At 43.0% G+C, this 20,462-nt stretch overlaps 1 protein-coding gene and 1 long non-coding RNA gene across 9 annotated transcripts in view; one reads left to right on the top strand and one right to left on the bottom strand.

Moving 5' to 3' along the window:
• Positions 1-12,138, bottom strand: part of DENND1B (DENN domain containing 1B) — a 258,787-nt gene extending 246,649 nt beyond the window's left edge. For 6 of the 8 annotated variants that reach the window (XM_059055749.2, XM_067027477.1, XM_067027481.1 and 3 more), the window contains exons 1-2: positions 12,031-12,121; positions 9,975-10,039 (exon numbers count right to left, since the gene is read on the bottom strand). In XM_059055749.2, coding sequence (XP_058911732.1) covers positions 9,975-10,039; positions 12,031-12,047 — 82 coding nt within the window. In that variant the 5' untranslated portion in view covers positions 12,048-12,121. Of the gene's footprint in view, positions 1-9,974; positions 10,040-12,030 lie in introns of those variants that run through there. The other 2 variants (XM_059055774.2, XM_067027476.1) reach the window with 2 other exon arrangements.
• Positions 12,139-12,378: 240 nt separating this feature from the next.
• On the top strand, positions 12,379-19,739 carry LOC136793697 (uncharacterized). The gene is made up of 3 exons (XR_010839313.1): positions 12,379-13,235; positions 16,781-16,930; positions 19,067-19,739. It is a non-coding gene; the product is annotated as an uncharacterized lncRNA (long non-coding RNA).
• Positions 19,740-20,462: the final 723 nt, after the last annotated feature.

The raw sequence follows: 20,462 nt of genomic DNA, 5'->3' as shown, positions 1-20,462 counted from the left end.
TCCATTTTAATATTTCCAGTTTTTAGAGTAAACACTGTTATGAACAAACACAACAGTAACCACTGAAAACTTGGAAAGTAGTATTTTTGTACCTAACAGTTCTGAGCTTACTATGCCTTTTGCACCATGTCAAAACCTGTGCACGGTAAACACAACCAACACATAATCTGGATGAAACTGTGTTGCCCCTTTACTGTCACAATGATTATTCTGCAGATATTCAACACCAGAATCACACACTGCACAGCAAAACAACTCCAAAAGTTAGTTCTCATGACCCCTGAGGTAATAAGAACAAAACAAAAAGAGATTAAGCCGTATTTTCTAAAAGTAAACTCATTAATTGCTTATAATTATTGAATACAAAATACCATTTTAATTTATATAAAAGACTAACAATGACCAAGACCCTGAAAAAAATTCCCCAAATGTTACATGACTTCCTCTTTCAAATATCATATCCAAAATACACTGGAATAAAAAAAAAAAAAAAAAAAAAAGCCACTTAAGAATCTTTCCTGAACCACTTCCATGTATTTTTAATGTGCAGACCTTGAGGACATTAACACACTTCTCAACTTATTTGTGTTTCATTTCAACCAATGTTTTCTGCACAAATTCATGCTGTTTCAAATAACCTTTTATCAGAATAAGAAGTCTAAATTTTACAATTACTCAGGTTACAAAATTTTAAAGGACTGCTTAATTTTCATTAATGATAAATGTGAACACTAAACATATCTTTATGCTGGTGCATTTCTGCTACCAAACCAAGACAAAATTATTTTTGAAATGACTAATTTCTGGACGCTTACATATTTGCAGAAGACCATCAGATGTACTAAACTGATAGTTCTATGCTTTATTTTCAGATTCAAATGATAAATAAGACGGAACTGAAAGAGGAAAAGGCTCTATCTGATCTTTACCAGTTCTGCCTACTAAGTTAGAGTTTGTGGTTTATCAACAGTTCTACTAAAAAAAAAAAAAAAAAAAAAAAAAAAAAAAATTAAATAAAGCACCTATTGCTTGTGGTAATAAAAATCTATAGCCTTTCAAAGTTCTACACATTAAAGTTTTTTAAAAGATTTAAGAAATCTAAAATAGGTATTGGAAATACAGCACAACCTTTTACTAATTTCACCTTAATAAGAGAGTATAACTTAAGTCACTATTGAACATCATCCATACAGAGGACACCTTCCGAAAATCTGCAAGCGATCCAAAGAGATGCTTGTCCTCAGAAACGTAAAATCCAGTGTGCACATAGTCAGGACCGTAAAGACCGAGTTCAGTATACAATATAACTGCCATGAGGCAAATATCAAAAGGATTATTACTCAGCAACTTCTTTTTCTATCTTCTACTTCTGTAGCTTTACTTTCACAAATTCCACCTGTTCGATACAGTTGTTATATTTTTAACCAAGAAAAGATTTTAATAGCAATACCTCTCAACACCCTTCCTAATTTTCATTCCTTTTTCCTTAAAAGTCATCTCAGTACCTTAAAAATAGTGCTTCGACAATCGAGCAAATACTCACTGAACAGATATTTGGGGTCGGACACTGTTTCAGGCTCTGGGTAAGGCGCCCGGCAATCCGCGGCCAGGGCAGATCACACTGTAGCAGAGAGAGGGTTTCTTAATGGTATCTTCCTCAGCTCGAAACATTTGCACCAAAAGCACTATATCCTTCACTCTTAATTATTCACACAAGACTCCGAATACGGAGTTACCACAACTCACTTTGGAAAGAGATAACCGCCTGGTGCCCAGCTGCGAGCTGGCAAGACATCCGTCTCTCCCTACACGGCGGCAGGACCCCCGCGGCCCCCCGCGGCCCCCGCGGCCCCGAGCGGGGTGAGCGCCCCCTGCACGCGCGCTGCTCGGCGCTGCGCCAGCCCGACCACAGCCCTCGCGACGTGATTACAGTCACCGATTTGGAACCGACACACTCTCTCCGAGCGCGTCACCTTCTCAACGGCTTTGCGTCTGGGTCTGACACATAACCGCCACTCGGAGACACTCACTGCATGAACGAAAGGGGCCTGAATATCTCCTATGTTATTTATACCTTCCTTCCCATCTTCGTCTTCTGACTGACGTTTGTTAAAAATTCTCATATAATACCACAACAACTCTGGTCAAGCCTAGAATTAGGGATTGTCTAAAAGGATGGTTTTCTAAAATTGCTGCAAAAAAAAGTCACTGCTATTAGAAAAAGATGATTATTTTAAAGGCAGCACGCATAATGGTTCTAGAATCGGAAAAACAGATTCAAGCCACAGTCCCACCTCTTAACAGCTGTGTGACTTGGGCACATTATTTAACCTTTTTCTGAGATTCCATTTCCCCATCTTTATGAAAATGATAACGGTCCCCACTTCATACGGTTCTAGTGAAGATAAACAGGATTTGTAGGCTCTTGGCACATTTACTGACACATTGTATACATCAGATACATAGTTTTTATTTCTGTTTCTGTAACACATCTAACTGGAAGCCTAATCAGAGAAAATGAATTGGTAAATAAGGCTCTGTAACCATGATGCTATAACTTTATTTCATTAACTGAGAACTTATAAACCAAAAAAAAAAAAAGTCTTAATGAAATTCACTGAACAAATACCCTAAATATACTTACACTCACATTAAAGCTGTTAATCACAAATTACGATCCGAGTATCAATATAAACGGGGGGAAATGAGTAACCTGACCAGTAACTGACAGAGGCGCCCTTGATCCTCAGTTCAGAGAGCCTTGCACTAGAGCAAGTGGCATCTTTCTAATTAATTCAAGTGTACAAGGCTCTCTTTACAATTAAAGTGCTCCCCTGAGGGCTGTCTACCCATTGTCCACACCTCACTGTGAATTACTTTAATCAGACCAATACATTAAGCAACCCCACCTCCTTAAAGAAATTGTGATTTAAAGAGAGGGGTGATTTTAAAGCCCGGTGCGGGGTGGGGGAGGCCCGGGTGATGCTTGCTCAGGGTCTCTGTGTGGTCCCCGGGCGGGCGGCATATCACAAGGCACCTGCGTGGTGGGACCAGAGGGGCTCCAGGAGTCAGAGAACGCATCAACCCGGTGCCCCTCTAATGGGCTGTACCAGGTGCCCTGTAAGGAAACTTCCAGTTCTACAATTCTACTGTTGTCTTCTGCAGCGCGCCCTAAGACCCCAGGCCGAACTCACCTCCTAAAAGCCTCTGGAAAATCAATTCAGGACCATCTCTGGCAAGTTCCCCAACCAGGCCTGAGGACTGACCCGCCACAGAGATGCAAAACAACACACCCTTTCCATAGATAACAATCAAACCACCACCTGGAGTAAATTAACATCCTTAATTTACCTAAACTAAGAGCCTAGCTGTGCCCAAAATAAATACAGCAGGAAAACCATTTAACCTAACCCTATAAGACCATCACAGCACCTCAGGAGCTTATTAAAGCTGTCTTGAATGCTTTGTAGCTCGGAAAAAAAAAAAAAATTTAAAAAATACTCTCCTTGTTTCCATAATATCCCTTTAGCATTAAGCCTAAGAGTTTGAAAGTGGGAAGAGTTTTTGAATGTTAAATATTAAAACCTATTTCTACAGAAGAAGGATTCTTTTGGAATTGATTGACAACATATTTCACCCTTAACCGCTTTGATTTTCATTGTTATCTAAAATAATTCCATGGCTGCTTGTTCAAAGTACTCCAAAAATGTCTACTGCTAATATTGTACATGCACTTTGAAATTGTACATTTTAAAAAGTAAATCATTGTCCTCTCACTTGCAAATAGAAAAGTAAAATTTGGAGGAAAAGAAAGAGGGATATTATTTGATCATAATCTCAATATTCTCTCCAAATGAGAGAATATTATCAAAAGTATACCAGAAACATATTACCTTGAAAGTCAAGAAAACAAGGATGTTCCGAGAAAAAACCTGAACACACTCATGGCACCGTGGCAACACAGCAGCCTGAGAGCACAGCGCACCAGGAGCAGCGGCCTCACCTCCACATGGAACGGCCGGGTTCACTCACCGTGAAAATCAAGAGGGCGCCCTGGATGAAAGCAGCAGAGTTAAAGAACATGTGAAGAAATAAAAGCACCTAAGGAGGCAAGTTACAATCAAACTATCAAAATATAAATTCTGCAGCACCCCTATCAAAGTAACAATCAACAAATATTGAACCCTGAAATGTGACTTGCTTTTTACCCTGCAGGCAGCTGCGTGAAGGAGGTAATGCTCAGAGCCAAACAGAAAAGTACAGCTGTTCTCAATATTTTCGACGTAAAACGAAAATGATGTATCTCAAAGATATGCTCAAGAACCACATTAAACTTTGCCCCTGGTTCGCAACTATGAGAAAATAAGTTTTGCTTTCTTCTACAATGTAGGATATAAAGTTAAAACGTTCACTCAAGATTACTCTAATTTATCCCAGTGCACATGGGTTGGGAGGGACTCAGAGCTCCTTAACGCACCCAAAGCGAGAGCCAAAGCAGGGTAACTGCATTTTACTCAGGTTTTTTCCACTTTGGGCAATTTGTAAAGTCTCCTAGACCATTTTATCGTATGTATGACTCATCGAAGTTCTACTTTCCAGTTGTTAAGGTTTTCGTGGGGTTGTGGCCTGTGTGCAGGGGTGTCAACGGGCTTTAGGGCAGCCTCCACAAGCGCACAAACACAGCACGTGTCCCAGTAGATCCTGTGATGTGAGGAGGGAGCCGAGCAGATGTGGGTCCTGAATGGCGGTGGGGGGGTGAGCACAGGAACCCCAGACAGCCCCGCCCAAGGCCCAGACAGTCCCCGGTCGCTAACGTCCCTGCCACTGCCCGCCAGCACACGCCGAGGAGCGCGTCCACGACGAGGGCAGCCTCTGTGAATTCATTCGGCCGATGGTCAGGCACTACACTCGGTCCAATTTCCGTTACTCACTCTGTAACTACTCCCTAAACACGCCACTTACTGCGCTAACCTGTTCCTTAAGGGTACACACAGTTGCTATGTCACGGCCCAGTCCTTGAAGAGCTTCCTTGAAGCAGGGCAAGCAGACGCTATGCTCTATCTACAAGTGTCTATGTTACTACACTAGACCTATCCAGAAGAACACAGTAAGTGCTAAAACACAGGAAGAAGCAAAATGCTGTGAATCTGTGTAAACAGTATCCCTATAGAGGAAAACTCATCAAATGCAAAAGTGAGTTTAGAAGCACCTTTCATTTGCAGGGCATGGGGAACACAGACTAAGGCAGGATTCTTCGGCCTAAGGTTCGGATTTAAGGAAAAAAGAGGCAGTTAAACTGTTCACATAAGCTAGAGATCAGAAGGGTGCATAGTCTGATACTGGGCTGGACAGGCTGATAAAAGCGGGAAGCCGGGAGCAAGGAGGGATGTGTTCCTAAGAGAAATTACTCTCGCTAAAGAGAGAGGGGTAAAGAAGACAGGACTTGCTACAAGATGTGTTGAACACTACTAATAAGTAAAACTGTTAGATCAAAGAGTCACTAAACAGAGATGGAAACCTAGAAAAAGCAGTGCCAGTGTCAACACTACAAGGAAAAAGCTCACTAGTTATTTTATGTGGAATTATACTTCATTCATCAATTTCCAGGAAGACACCGTATTCCCGTTTTAAAAAAATACCTGAACCGCATACATTTTATACTCTAGTATTTCCTGATGCGAAGTTACTGCACATTGAGAGTCAACAGAGGCGGCAGATTTAAAATATACACGCGTATATCAGATCTATTAAAATATACACGCATGTATCAGATCAGATCTATTAGAATATACACGCATATATCAGATCTATTAGAATATACACGCATGTATCATATCAGATCTATTAGAATATACACGCATATATCAGATCTATTAGAATATACACACATGTATCATATCAGATCTATTAAAATATACACACATATATCAGATCTATTAGAATATACACGCATGTATCATATCAGATCTATTAGAATATACATGCATATATCAGATCTATTAAAATATACACACATATATCAGATCTATTAAAATATACACGCATATATCAGATCTATTAGAATATACACGCATGTATCATATCAGATCTATTAGTATATACATGCATATATCAGATCTATTAAAATATACACACATATATCAGATCTATTAAAATATACACGCATATATCAGATCTATTAGAATATACACGCATGTATCATATCAGATCTATTAGAATATACATGCATATATCAGATCTATTAAAATATACACACATATATCAGATCTATTAAAATATACACGCGTGTATCAGATCTATTAAAAGGCAATAGGTCAAAATACAGACTCTGGAGCCAGACGGCTTTGGGCAAGTTTTCTTCATTTCTCTGTGCTTCAGTTTCTTCATTTCCTACCTCAGCATTTCTGTAAAGTACCCAGAAGTGTGTGTGGCCCCAAGCGCTACACAAGTAGGGGCTACTGCCCTCCTGCTGTTGGGGGTGCACTGCCAACCATACGAAAGAGAAAGCGGGGCGCCAAGGCCACTGCCTGGAAGGAAAACCCCAAGAGGCGGCGTCTCCCATCTTCTACTGAGCAAGGGTTGCCTTTCACTTCCCTGAATCACTCTGGGGAAAGCAGGGGCAGGCCGGCCACAATAAGTTCTGTTATTAGAATCTAAGGGAGGCCACCCTGCTGGCTGAACCTCCCTGATGGCTGGGAAGAAGAAAGACAGCAAAGAGAAGAAAAGGGGCGCCAGCAATCAGTTTGGAAACCCAACAGGCAGAGCGTCAAGACCTAAATGTTGGCACCTCACTCTCGGACAGCTGGAGCAGAAGGTACCAGGGAAGCTGTCCTGCCGGGAAAACATCCACGCGAAGACGCCCCGGCCAGCCGGACGCCACCAGAACCCCGTCCGCTAACACAAAGGGGACGCGGTAGGAAACACTACCAGCCCCACTCACAGCAATGTTCAAATCTGTGGGGCCCTTCACATGTGCTCTAAAATGCGTCCTTTTCAAAAAGAATCAATATAATAATGCCTTTGAAACAAGTCCAAACAGCAACAGATGAGCTGACGATCATCACCTCACCAGAGCCAGATGTATCAAGTTACAGTTCAGCAATGCCATTTCCAATCGCTAACTAAAGCTCAGTTAATGACAGTCTGTCTCTGAAGATATTTATGATGTAATAAATTATCTGGGATAAGTAAGTTAAAACTTCTCTATTAATAAGTAAACAAGAAACATGCCAAATATCTTAATGTAACATGACCAGTCTTGGCATAAACCAAGTTTACCCTGAGCATCCTATTTTCTACTGGATCAAACAGAGAGGCATCAAAAAACTACACCAATATTCTGAGAAATAAACAATTCATTCAAAAAATAAACCAGTGTTCTGAGAAAGGCCAAGAGCATTTACATTGATTTCCCAACTTCTAGTCCCTGCTAGTTGTCTAGTAAATCTATCGTGACAGTCTCGCCACTCACCCCCCCTCCAATGACTGTTTTAGGACTGGTCAGGCCCAGGCCAACCTGGGTCACTGGGACCCAATGTTCTGGGGGATTTGGGGAAAGAAACTGTCTGGCGCCAAAGAGAGCACCGTGAAAAGCCAACGTCTGTCACCTCCAGAGTTGTAAACTGGAAAGCAGAGCTCCAACTTATCTGACAGCCATTCTATCACCACGAGGAACCTAAGGCTCCCAGTGACACCGTAGCTGTGGACGGCAGAGGCCAGATGCAGAAAGAACCTAGATCTCTGGTGACCTACTTCTAGACTTCCTCTCATATGAAATATCAAGTTTCCTTATTATCTAAATTGGTTTTATATTTGTACCCTAAAACATCCTAATTTACACATTTTGTTTTATAGGTCCATTACTACATAAGACTATCATCCACGTTCATGTAAATGTTAGCCAAAAAAAAGTATCCTACTTTAAACAAACTGATACGAATATGAGACTCATTAGATAAACAAGTTTCACTGAGAGTTAAATAAGAACATTCCAATAACTTATTTTAATAATTTCTGGACATTGTGCCCTTCAATATTTATCAATACAGTTAACAAAAAAAATTTAGAAACATCGAACTCTCAATTTGACATAAAATTTTAGTTATACAGCAGCATCACTTTTTAGAGCACAAAAAGTATAACTTGTTAGGCCCTAAAATGTTAGTTACATTCATAAACTTAAGTCACAATCAGAAAAGAACAGTTGTTAATGCTTTTTACATAGTTGAATTTAGATTTTTTAAAAATCTTTTGAATTTGCTGCCAATGAGCCATTTTAATGGAATACGTGGGTAGAATGGATTAACTGCAACCTACAGAGAAGCCAAAGTGCTTATTTTAACCATTTATTATATTTCCAACTTCATCATGCTGGATAAATGGTTAAAATACAAATGAAGATGTTTCTGATGAGTAGCGATTTAACGATAACAACAGCAGAAAAGCAAGAAGGTAATCAAAGAAGGGCAGAAGTAAAAGATACCAACTGAAATGACCAGTTCCTGAAAAATGGAAAAAGGCAGAGGGCGGAAGTAAGGAGTAAACCGCCCAGAAGTCTGCATGGAAAGTCTGAATCCCTCTCACACAGGCACAGATCGGGTGTTCCATAAGGCAGGTCCATGCTTTCATCAAGAGCACATTAGCACGCATTTAAAATTACAGAGAAACCATTTTTGCCAAAGGAATTTAGCCTGTTTTACAAACACATCAGGTCAGCATTACTTCACACACCTTAGCTGATGTTACGGTGGGTACTGTGAAGATTTATTCACACCAAATATACGATAAGAACAGATTTAAATGGGAGCTGAAAATAATAACGTATCCTTTGGAGAGTCTTCAAAGAGAACTTACTTGGGCCTGGAAAGAACGTAAACAGATCAATGTTCATACATATAGGACAACAAGAGATTACCTTTTTAATCGCAGAAAGCTCACATACAACCTAGGTCAGTCCCCGCCTGGGGAAACACCTGACCACAGCTGCAGCTCACACGGGCCCAAGTGCAGCAGGCAGGGTTGGTGGAGCCAGGAAGGTGTCTGACTTCCTACCTAAAAGTATCCAGGCCCACTTCACCACAGCTGGGTCAGGTTCCTCTATTTTAAGGTGTGCAGCTCCAAATTGCTTAGGAGCATATAACTGCTGGCCAGTTTCAGGAGCTACGAGTGTCTAGAGAGTTTCCACCCAGCCTTGAGAGTGGACAACTAGCCTGGATAGAAATTCCGCACTGAATCATCAAGTTGTCTGGGGTCTAAGTACACTGGCAGTGAAATCACACGCTGGAGATATCCACGAAAGCATATCGCACGAGGGCACAATACGAAGGAAATGAGCAAGAAGAGACGTCCCTTACTCTTTTCCACCACCCAACACACACACACACACACACACACACACACACACAGGACAAAAGTAGGGGGAAAACTGACAAAAATTCATGATCCTAAAGTGTTCTCATCTTTTCAGGAAATTGTACAGAACTGACAGCTGAAACCCTTCCAAGTAATGTCCCATGATTGTTTACCTCCCCCTGAAAGTTCTAGGCTCCCGGAGTGAACCCCATGGAAGGGGTACTCAGTCCACATTCTGCGTTGGGGAAACATCAGAAGGGAACTGGTGCGGCTCCCATTTGTACAGGTGAGAAATCTTTGCTAGCATTTAAAACAGGAGCTGAATTTTCAAAAACAAATGAAAAGGCGTGCCTGCCCTTCCACCAAAACTAACAGTAACTTCATCAGCCAACGGTAAAGTTAAATTGTAAGTTACACAGCCTTTACATACACCTGAAATTTAAGCGGCACAGATCACATTCTGGATTGCTAACACCTGCCGGCAAAGATTTAGCATCTATTTCATTACCAGAACGTGAGACACTAGACGCAGAAAACACATTTAATTCAGCGCTGTCCCGATGCGAACACGCTCTGGTCGCCCACAACATGAGCGCTCGTTTGGAATTTGCAAACACACGTACCTTCATCTTCAGAGGCATGACATTTAACTTTCAATACCAAGTCAAAGGTTCTTTCTGGATTTTCCCTAAAAGAAAAAGAACTTTGTTATTTTCATTTCCTATAACAAAGGTTTATATTTTCTTAACTCTAAAAATTACTCTCGTTCTTATCTCAGTATGTTCCATGTAACTATATGACCACAGCATAGAAGAAGTAAAGTATTTTCCTAGTTCAGCAACTTAAGAACCCTGAGGCTTAGGAGTCTGGAGTCTTGGGCAAAACATTTAACCTCTGAGCCTGTTTTCTTACCTATAAAGTACCTTGTTCACGTCAAAGAATAATGGTGAGGAATACAAATGGAAGCACTTTATAAAGTATTAAGTGCTGTATAAATATAAAGCATTGCCTTTATCTTACTGAATCAAAACTGGAAAGCCAGTGTGTTCCTAAGTGTGTCTACCTTTCCCCGCCAGCAGAGCTTGACGGCAGGTTCTCCAGCTTTCTTCAAATGACTGCAATACAGGTGTCAATGAACACCTGGTTCCTTCTGCCATGTTCTAGAGCACCAGGAGACATTCATCATGTTCCTTAAACGCAATACTTCGCATAAACTTTTCTTGAGATATAATAATTACAGCACATAAGCATGTTTAAAGTACCAAACTACACATAGCCTCCAAGGCCAACCAAAAAAAGCCTTATTTGACGTCAATTATCTTCGGGGAAATTGGACATCGGCCTCAATACTTGGATTTTACCGCTAAGAACAGTGAGGCTTTGCTTCATTCAACAGTCATCCTCATCTTCACTCACTGCTCATACGTTCAGCATAGTCTCTGCTTTATTTCAAAAAGCGAACTGCACCTATTGAGACATCTTTTTTAAAAACATAGTACTGGTGGGTTTTTTTTTTTTTAAACTTAGTTCCGTTTAAATCTCTTTCTGCCAGAAGATAAAAGGTCAAACGAAGTCTGATACCACAAAGTCCATGTGATCAAAGTGTTAATATACTTCAGTTATTCCTGCCAAGGAGACCTCAGTGTCTTTGTGTGCATTGGCTGTTTTTAATATGCACTTCCTTCAACAAACTAATGGCAGCTTTGGCTTCTAAACAAACACTCGATTTTTTAAAAATTTATTACAAGAATCTAGAAACATAGGAAGCGACAACCCACATAAATTGATTTGCAAATAGAAGTTTCCTCAGCCCTCGCACGATTCACTTTCTTCAGTGGGAATCACCCATCTGGACCCTCTGTCAGGTGACCCTCCCTCCTAATCCGGTTCAGGTCAAAAGGTACACTTTTTATGTCACGCACCTAGCAACCCACCCCCCCCCCACAAGATATCAAACACTGAAGAAAACAATTCTAAATCACACAATTTTCCTATTTTCGTAATAGTCTTCAGGATCTCTCAAGTGTAAATAGTAAATATCGATTCCATTATACTGGGAAATTTTAAAGGCCTTTCACGCTAAAAGAAATATACACGATATTCACGATCTTAAACTCGAAGGAAGGGAGGGTTAAGGGGGGGCGGGGGAAGAGAAGAAAGATGGAATTCCTTGCAAACTAAGTTTCTGTAGCAAAATATAAAACTCATGCCTCTAAGGTAGCCAAAGGAAAATCATCACACTTAACACAAATAGCTTTCTGCCTAATTCGTCTCCTGAAGAAAAGCCTCCCCTGGTGGGTACCGGAGCCAACACATCAAAACACCACCACCGCCCACCCGGCCCCCGAGACCCTCTGGCAGGGACCGGCGGCCGTATCGCCGCCCACGGGGGCCCCTTTCAGGTCCCAGGAAGAGGCGTAAAAAGAAGGACCTGGGACCGCGCCGGGAGGACACCTCACACCCGCACCGCGCGGCCCGGCGCGGCGCGGGCGCCCGGCTGTCACGTCCGACCCGCGGCCCAGGACCCGCAGCAGCCGCGCCGGCGCCCAGGCCTCCGCGCCGGGCCGCGCGCCCCCGCCGCCCGCAGGCTCCGCGGCCTAGGCCGTCCGGGGACCCGGCGGTCCTGGGGCCCGGGGTCGGGGGACCGAGGAGGGGCCGCCGCCCGCCGCCCGCACTCACTTGGTCCTGCAGTCCATGGCTGCATGTCGCGGGGGCCGCCCCGCCCCTCCGGCCGCCGCGGGAACGGCCGCTCAGAGCCCGGCGGCCGCGGCCCAGCGGTGGAGCTGCGCCCGCCCCGCCCCCACGCCCGGGTGACCGCGCGGCCGCCGCCCCCGCCGCCCCCTCGCGCCGGCCTCGCGCCGCCGGCACCTTCGGCGAACCAGGAAGTCGGCGGGCGGGGCCGCAGCCGGACTGCCTCACCTGGGCCGCGCGGCCCGCCGGCCCCCGCGGGGGGAGGGGCGACCGAGCCGTGGGCGGGCGTCGGGCGACCTCCCGAGGGGCCCTGCCCAGTGGCCCGCGGGCCGCCGTGCGGCCAGTCCTGAGCGCCGGACCGGCCGGCTGCCTCCCCGGGGCCGGTCCAGGCTCGGGGCGTCAGGGCTGCAGCCGCCGGGAAGCAAAGAACCTGACGAAGCACCTGGACTCGCCCTGTGCTCCACCCCGCGTGCGCCCGGAGCACCGATTGCCCGTGTTTGCTCGACCCTGCGTAGGCTGGTGCGTTTCACTGCTGTCAGGCTGCAAACTCGGACGGAGCTCCAGCTGGGCCTGGTTACCGCCGAATCCAGAGCCGCCCCCTCTGGAGTCGGGAAGGTTCCCTGCCAAGCAGCCAAATAACAGTGCTCCACTTGCCTGCACATCGGGGACACAGACCTCCCCCACCACGGGCCGCCGCGTGGCGGGGGGACACACCCACGAAGGGGCAGGCCTCGCGAAAGGGCAGCCAGGGAGCTCGGGGCCGGACGGCGGCCCGAGGGCAGAGGGGCTGGTACAAAGAGCTGCAGGGTTCAGAGCCCTGCGGTAGGTGGGAGCAGCTGGTATGCACCGTCCCAGCCCTTGGCGGTCCCGCTACGTGACAGACACTTTCACCAGCATCTCAGAGATGAAGAAGCAGGCCAAGCCAACCCCGTGGTGATGGCCAAGCTGGATTTCAGACCAGGTCTACCCTATACCGCAGCCTCTCTCCCTGGGGTGCTGCCTCCTATGCAGGATCTACTGAGAACAGAGCTAGAAGTAGTCTTAGGATGGACGTGCGAAAGGCCGTCCAGGGCTGGGCTGTTAACGCAGAGACCTTCCCGAGAAGGCTTCTCCCACACGTTACCACGCTTGACACATGGCCTCAGTGTTTTTCATCCAAATAGGGGTTGCTTCAGACTTTGTTCATGTAAAAGGTAAGAGGATGAGAGGAAACCAAATGTGGTTTGTATAGAGTGTGAGTCATGAGACATACAAGTTAAACAGGGAGTCTTGGAATTAAATAAAGAATTTAGAATCAAGAACCTAAAATTAAACTCAGTTAAACCGATCTCAAACGTTCTTACCAAAGATAGGCTGTTACTTGGTCAAGAGAACGAGATACATCGCCTAGTCAGACCCGATAGTTTAAAATGAGGACAGGACATAATGGGGAAAGAAAAACGTTATATTTTAGCATAATGTGTTGTCATAGCTTGACTTGGGGTGAGACACTTCAGTTTCTCGGTTCCTACGTTTGTAAAATGGGAATTACTACTTGTGTGTCACATGAATGATATGATGTTCAAATTTAAAAGTGCTACTAATTGTGTGCTCTTTTGAGAAATCATTCTGTGGATTTCAGTTTCACAATGAGGCAACATACACCACATAACTTTTTCCCAAATAAAACTCTTTTCTACATAAGAAGTTACCATGGTCCAAAGCCTTGAAAAAAAATCTGTAAACTCAAAAAACCACTTCTGCTCCAAGTGTCACTAAATTTCTGACTTCTACTTTCATTATATTTAATTCTTCTCCAAAGAAAGGAACCCTACCTGGGGTGCCTGCATCAGGAGTTTTTAATTGGTGGTGAGGAACTATTAATACAACTGTTTTCGCCAACCATTTGTTGAGATTTAAGTGACAGTCATACCTCTGCACAATATATTTTTTTTAATTTACTTTAAATATATGAAGAGGAAATACTACATATGCAGACACAAATCCTTTTAAACTGGCTTTTAGGCCGACCATGATGAAGGTTTATTCATCTATTCAGATATTACTGAGGTAAAAGGGATAGAAACACAGATGGACACAATCTGCATGATTTGTTTAAAATTACTGAAAAAAGAGAATTTTGTATACAATTATCTTGGTGAGATGTTTATTGAAACCTGTGGTACAAGTTTAGCAGTTTTAGAACTTCTGACATGAGTGGTAGAGAACTCTACAAAGGGCAAGCCTTCAAACTGGTATTAGATCTTCCTAAGATCATATTTCAGCAGTAATATTTCCTGCTTGACGATTGATGTTAACATATTTCAGGACTATAGTCATCAAAGGGCATAGTCTGCATGCGGTCAAAGAACATAGTTTATAAGCTAATAATCTTAAAATGTTTTGAGCTTATTTTAATTTTCTGTGTGTGTAAAGAATATACATAAAAATATGTCCTTGGGAATTCCCTGGTGGTCCAGTGGTTAGGACCCAGCACTTTTCACTGCTGTGGGCCCAGGTTCAATCTCTGGTCGATGGAACTAAGATCCCACAAGCCACGCGATGCGAAACAGCCAAAATGTAACTAAATAAAAATAAAAATATGTCCTTGATCAAATATTATGATTGTGTTGTTGACATCTTCTATTACTGGATTTGCATCTGCCTGACACAATTTAATTAATGGACAAGATGACTTGAAATCTCCTAATGTGATGGTGGATTTGTCTATCTCAATTTGAAGTTCGTTCAATTTTTGCTTTATATAGTTTGGGGCAGTGTTGTAATATGCAAGCCAGTTTATAATTATTATATCTGCCTGGTAAACTTATCATTATGTTGTGACTTTCTTAAACTGTAGCAATGCTTTTGCCTTAGTATCTAAACAGCTTTCTTCTGATTAGTATTTACCTAGTATTAGGAACTCTCTTTTCATCCTATTACATCAAAACCTTCTAAATCATTATGTGTAGATTTATCTAACAAATGTTACTTCTGGCTTTCAGCCTAGTCTGATAATCACTGACTCTTGGATTGAGCATTTAGACCATTGCGTGTATTATAACTGCTGACATATTTGAATTTATTTCTGCCATCTAATTTTGTACGTTCCATTTGTCTTCTCCGGATCTGTGTTTTTTTCCTCACACCTTTCCTTCTTTAGGATTGATTGATTTTTTTTTTTTAATGCTTCCACTTCTCCCCTGTTCTAGTTTGTAAGTTATGTACTCTGTTCCTATTCATCTAGTGATTATCCTGGAAATTTTAACAGGCAAACTTATCTGATTAAATCCAAAGTTTATCACTACATGAACCTTCTCCCAAACAACGCAAGGACCTTTAAAATACCCTCCAAAACTACAATACATTATTTATGTTGTTTTATACTCTTTTTTGTTTTGTTTTTTTGTTTGTTTTGTTTTTGTTTTTTGTGGTATGTGGGCCTCTCACTGTTGTGGCCTCTCCCGTTGAAGAGCACAGGCTCCGGACGCGCAGGCTCAGCGGCCATGGCTCACGGGCCCAGCCGCTCCGCGGCATGTGGGATCTTCCCGGACCAGGGCATGAACCCGTGTCCCCTGCATCGGCAGGTGGATTCTCAACCACTGCACCACCAGGGAAGCCCTATGTTTTTTTTGTTTTATTTTTTGTGGGGTTTTTTTGGGTTTTTTTAATACTCATTTTATATCAATGTTTGTTTACATTTACCCAGACTTCTACCACTTAGTTTGCTCTTCTTTCTTATTTCCATCTTAGATGTCCCATCTATGATTGCCTTCCTTCTGCCTAAAATACATGCCATAGATGCTGACTGATTCTCTCACTATTTGTTTGGGTGAGGAATGTATGTATTTCACCCTCACTCTTGAAAAACATCTTCTCTGATTAAAAAATTCTAAATTGACATTTCTTTCTGTACATTTGCAATACCATTACACTGTCTTCTAGCATCTCTAGTTATAATGTGAATTTTGAAAGTAATCTTGAAGTGTAATCTGTCTTCTCTCTCTGCTTTTAAGATTTTTTGTTTGTCTTTAGACTTCTAGTTTCTCTATGAAGCATTGAGATGAAGATTTTTTTTTTTTTAATCCATCCTTCTTGATTTCTTTGCATTTCTTGACCCTGGGCTGGTGATTTTCATCAGTTCTGGGAAATTCTGAACCCCATCCTTTCTCCTCTTTCCTTCTGGGACTTTGATTATACACATGTTCTCTTTTTACCCTCCATTTCTCTTAACATCTCTTTCATAGTTTCTTTTTCTTTATCATTCTAGGCAGAATTCTGGATAATTTCACAAATATCTTTTTTTTTAATAGATCTGTATTGGAGTATAAGTGCTTCACAATACTGTGTTAGTTTCTGTTGTACAACAAAGTGAATCAGGCATATGCATACATATGTCCCCATATCCCCTCCCTCTATCTCACCCCTCATATGGTATCTTCCTTCTCATTAATTCTTTCCCTGGCTTTGTCTCATCTTCTGTTAAAGCCAAACATTTAGTTTTTAATTTATATTACTTTTATTTCTAAAGCTCTTTCTGGTTATTTTAAAATCTGCTTTCTCAACTTGTATTTTAAGCCTCTCTTTAATTTCTTAAAATATATTTAACATACCTATTTTAAATTCTGTTTATAATTCCAATCTCTGAAGCCTTTGCAGGTCTGACTCTACTATCTGATTTTTTTCTGCTGTCTCTAACTTATGGTCCCTTCTTTTCTTCCACGTGTGGTGATTTCCTTTTGTTACCTGGTCCTTGGAGCTTCTTATGTGGAAATTTAGTGAGATCTGAAAGGAAGCTGAGTTCTCTGGAGAGGACATTCGTTTATTGCTGGTAGAAGTCTAAGGAGCAGTACCAGTTCAGAACCCTCTGAGACGAAATTCTCAGCTTGCAACTTTTCAGACAACCCAGGTGAGATTTGACTTGTGGTTATGAATCTTCCAGGAGGATTAACTCTGCTCCAATGTTTGAGACAATCAGTTTCCCTTGAATCCCTTTGGCGTGCCCGGTTCTGAGGGGTATCCTATTGGACTTCCCACATTAGGAAGGGCCTTAAGCCCAAATGGCCATGATAACAGATACTCCAGTGCATCCAGTCTAACAAACCCCCTCTCGATGGCAGATGGCTGTGGTGGCCACTTTACTTGCTTCTCACCCCCACCAAGTACTCCTTGCTTCCTTGACTGCCCTTAAGTGCCTTTAATAATTTCCAAAATATTTAATTCTGAATCTTTAACTACTTTCAGGATAAGTTTTAACTAGACTATAAAAAAGGTCTAATAACAACTTTTTATCCACCTAATAATGTCTACCTTCCTCAAGCCACACCCAAATAGTCCCTGACTTATACATCCTTATATATTCATGTTGTGGGGAAATCCAAGTTCAGGGCCTTTAGTGAGATGACTGTCCTGCTTCACAACGTACTGTGATAACCATAAAGGTAACCCCTGGCCCTGCAGACTCCATCCAGTCACACAATGGAAATACGCCTTAGACAGAAATGAAGAGATACTGATAGCAGGACTATTGACAGCTCCTTCCCCTTCGGAGTATGGAAAGAGAAACAATATTGTCAACTCTAGAATGGTATTTCTAAAATAATACCTTTAGTAATGCTTCAAGTTTAAAACAGCATAGCTAGACTCATCTGGGCCGTGAGCTTCAACAATTTATATCAGGGTTTTAAGTTCCAAACAATTAACTTAGACGTGAGCTTTTAGACACAACCCTCTCGTGAGTTAACAGTCAGCATGGGTCCAAGTCAGGCATTTCCCTAAAATCGAACGCTACACTGCCTCCTGTTAGCATTCCCTGGTGAAATTTATTAATAATATCATCACCTTCATTTATTAAGGAAGAAAAATCCTTTATATAAAGTATTTAACAAGCCAAATTTCTTGAAGTCTTTAGAAAAACATCTTGAAAATATTTTAGTAGGACCTGCCTTCTAATACCAACTGAGATAGTGTTAAAAAGAACATTCTCTAAGTATATTATTCTTTTTATGCTCAGCAGCAATATCATGAATTTGAATCTAAAGGTAAAATTCTCCTTTCAAATGACATATGAAGTACTTTTAAAATAGAGAGAAGGTCAGGACTTCCCTGGTGGTCCAGTGGTTAAGAATCCATCTTGCAATGCAGGGGATGCCGGTTTGATCCCTGGTTGGGGAACTAAGATCCCCCATGCTGCGGGCCATTACGAAGCCTGCCCCCACAACTGGAGAACAGCTCACATACCCCAATGAGGAGCCCGCGGTCAGCAACTAAGACCCAACACAGCCAATAAATAAATTTGTTTTTTTTTAAATAGAGATAAGGTAGCTGAGGAGCAATATGTTTCCTGAACATATTATTCCTTGAGTTGCCTTCACACCTTACAGCCTATATTAGCATTCTATATTAGTTTGAAAGCCAAGTTCAGAAGTTGTCTTCCAGCTTGCAGACAAAGCGTTCAGATCATCCTTTCTTTTTTTTTTTTTTTCCCCAGACCGGGGCACGAACCCGCGTCCCCCGCATCGGCAGGCGGACTCTCAACCACTGCGCCACCAGGGAAGCCCTGTGAGTTGTTGTTGGTGGTGGGTTTTTTTGCGGTACGCGGGCCTCTCACTGTTGCGGCCTCTCCCGCTGCGGGGCACAGGCTCCAGACGCGCAGGCTCGGCGGCCACGGCTCACGGGCCCAGCCGCTCCGCGGCACGTGGGATCTTCCCGGACCAGGGCACGAACCCGCGTCCCCCGCATCGGCAGGTGGACTCTCAACCGCTGCGCCACCAGGGAAGCCCCAGATCATTCTTAACATCTTTTTACCAAATCTGAACATATCCAAATATTTATAAAATTCAAATAGGAAATGATGATATTTGTTTCTTTTGCTGTTAAACTTTTAGCTTAAAAGACAGTAGAATTCTCAAAAATAATGCAGCAAAAAGAGATTCTCCTTCCCCCATTTCAGGTGATTTTCCCAAAATTCCTAAATCAGATTCTCTTAACTCTGACCACCTTCATTCAGCTAGTTCACTTTTACCTTTGTTCCTCATTTTTCCAGACACTGGAAAATTGAAAACAGTCCTTGGAGTTAAGAAAAAAGAATATTCGGAGCAGAGTATCAGCAACCGACTGTAGGCAAAGGCAAGTTTTCTTCGTACGTCTTGGGAGCCGCGCTGAACTGCAAGAAGCAGAGCGGAGTGTGTGTGACCCTGCGGCACTGCGTGGGAAAGTCTCTCCCAACACCACCCACCAGATGGATACTCCACACAAATAAAGACCTCCGCGTTGTATGGCGACTCTGCTCACACCCATCTAATGCTCGCCGGAGCCTAGCAATCATATCCGGTGAGCAATGACGTTAGAATTTACTTGACGGTAGCGTAAGAGCATCTAATGCGATGTTACTAGTTCAACACAGTCAGTAACCCCTATAAGCAGCCCTGATCCCGATACAAACAGAGAAATGATCCCCAGCCAATTCCTTACAGCATGTTCTACTTTCCTAAGATACAATAACTAGGCAAACATTACACGCACTTATATCTGCGCAATTCTAGGGAGAGAACGAAAAATGCCATGTGCCAGCAAACAGAACTCAGTCAAATACCACAGCAGAATATCCTTGAAGAGATAAACAGAGATTCAAAACTCCAAACTGTTTGACTACTTCCCACTTTCCTTACTGGTGCAAATAAGAAGAAGATAAAAATAAACCAGGACTCCTGGCTGTCATCTTCTCTCTCTGCTGTTTTTTCTGATGTCACAGATCCGAGACATAGGCGAGACAAGCACGGCCGCTAAGCTTCCCTAGGAAGGAAGGAGCGGCCGACTGGCCGTTGCACGAGACTCATCAAGGTTTTCTTGGTTTGGTGGGAATTCGCTTGCCGTGGAAAGAGGACTCGGCCTTACCTGCCTGTCTTCATTCACCGTGCACGATTCCAGTAGCCTTTTCCTGTCCTCCTGAGGCTGCCAATCAGGATGGCTGAGCAGAGAGGAATGCAGGGGGGCTCAGGGCCCGTGACTCAGTCCTCCCGCCCGCTGCCCCTGCACCCGTGGGGACTGACTGCTCTGTCTGTTGCCACACAGCCACCCCCGGTACTTCCCTTCGCCTCCCTCTAGGTTGGACTGTAGATCAGGAACAGAGGACGTTAGCCTATGCACCGTGCATGGTAATTACACTGCGTCCTCACCGCGGTCACTTAAGACAATTACCAAACAGGTGCTAGTAATTCCTATTCCATGATGACATAAAGCCATTGATCCCCACACGACCCCTTTCTTTCCCTCTCTGATTCTGAACACAAGCGTGTTGCCCTTCCCCTTTAAATAAGCAGGTATGAACTCTTAAGTGATGCAGGCATGAATTCACGAGGAGAGGCCTGCTATTAGAATTAGAAGGAAGGTTTTAAATCAAGTGGCCTATGATTGAATTAGCAAAAACTCACTCCAGCAAG

The sequence above is a fragment of the Kogia breviceps genome, chromosome 1 (genome assembly GCF_026419965.1).
Source record: "Kogia breviceps isolate mKogBre1 chromosome 1, mKogBre1 haplotype 1, whole genome shotgun sequence".
Lineage (NCBI taxonomy): Eukaryota > Metazoa > Chordata > Mammalia > Artiodactyla > Physeteridae > Kogia > Kogia breviceps.
This window is presented reverse-complemented; position numbering and strand designations above follow the sequence as displayed.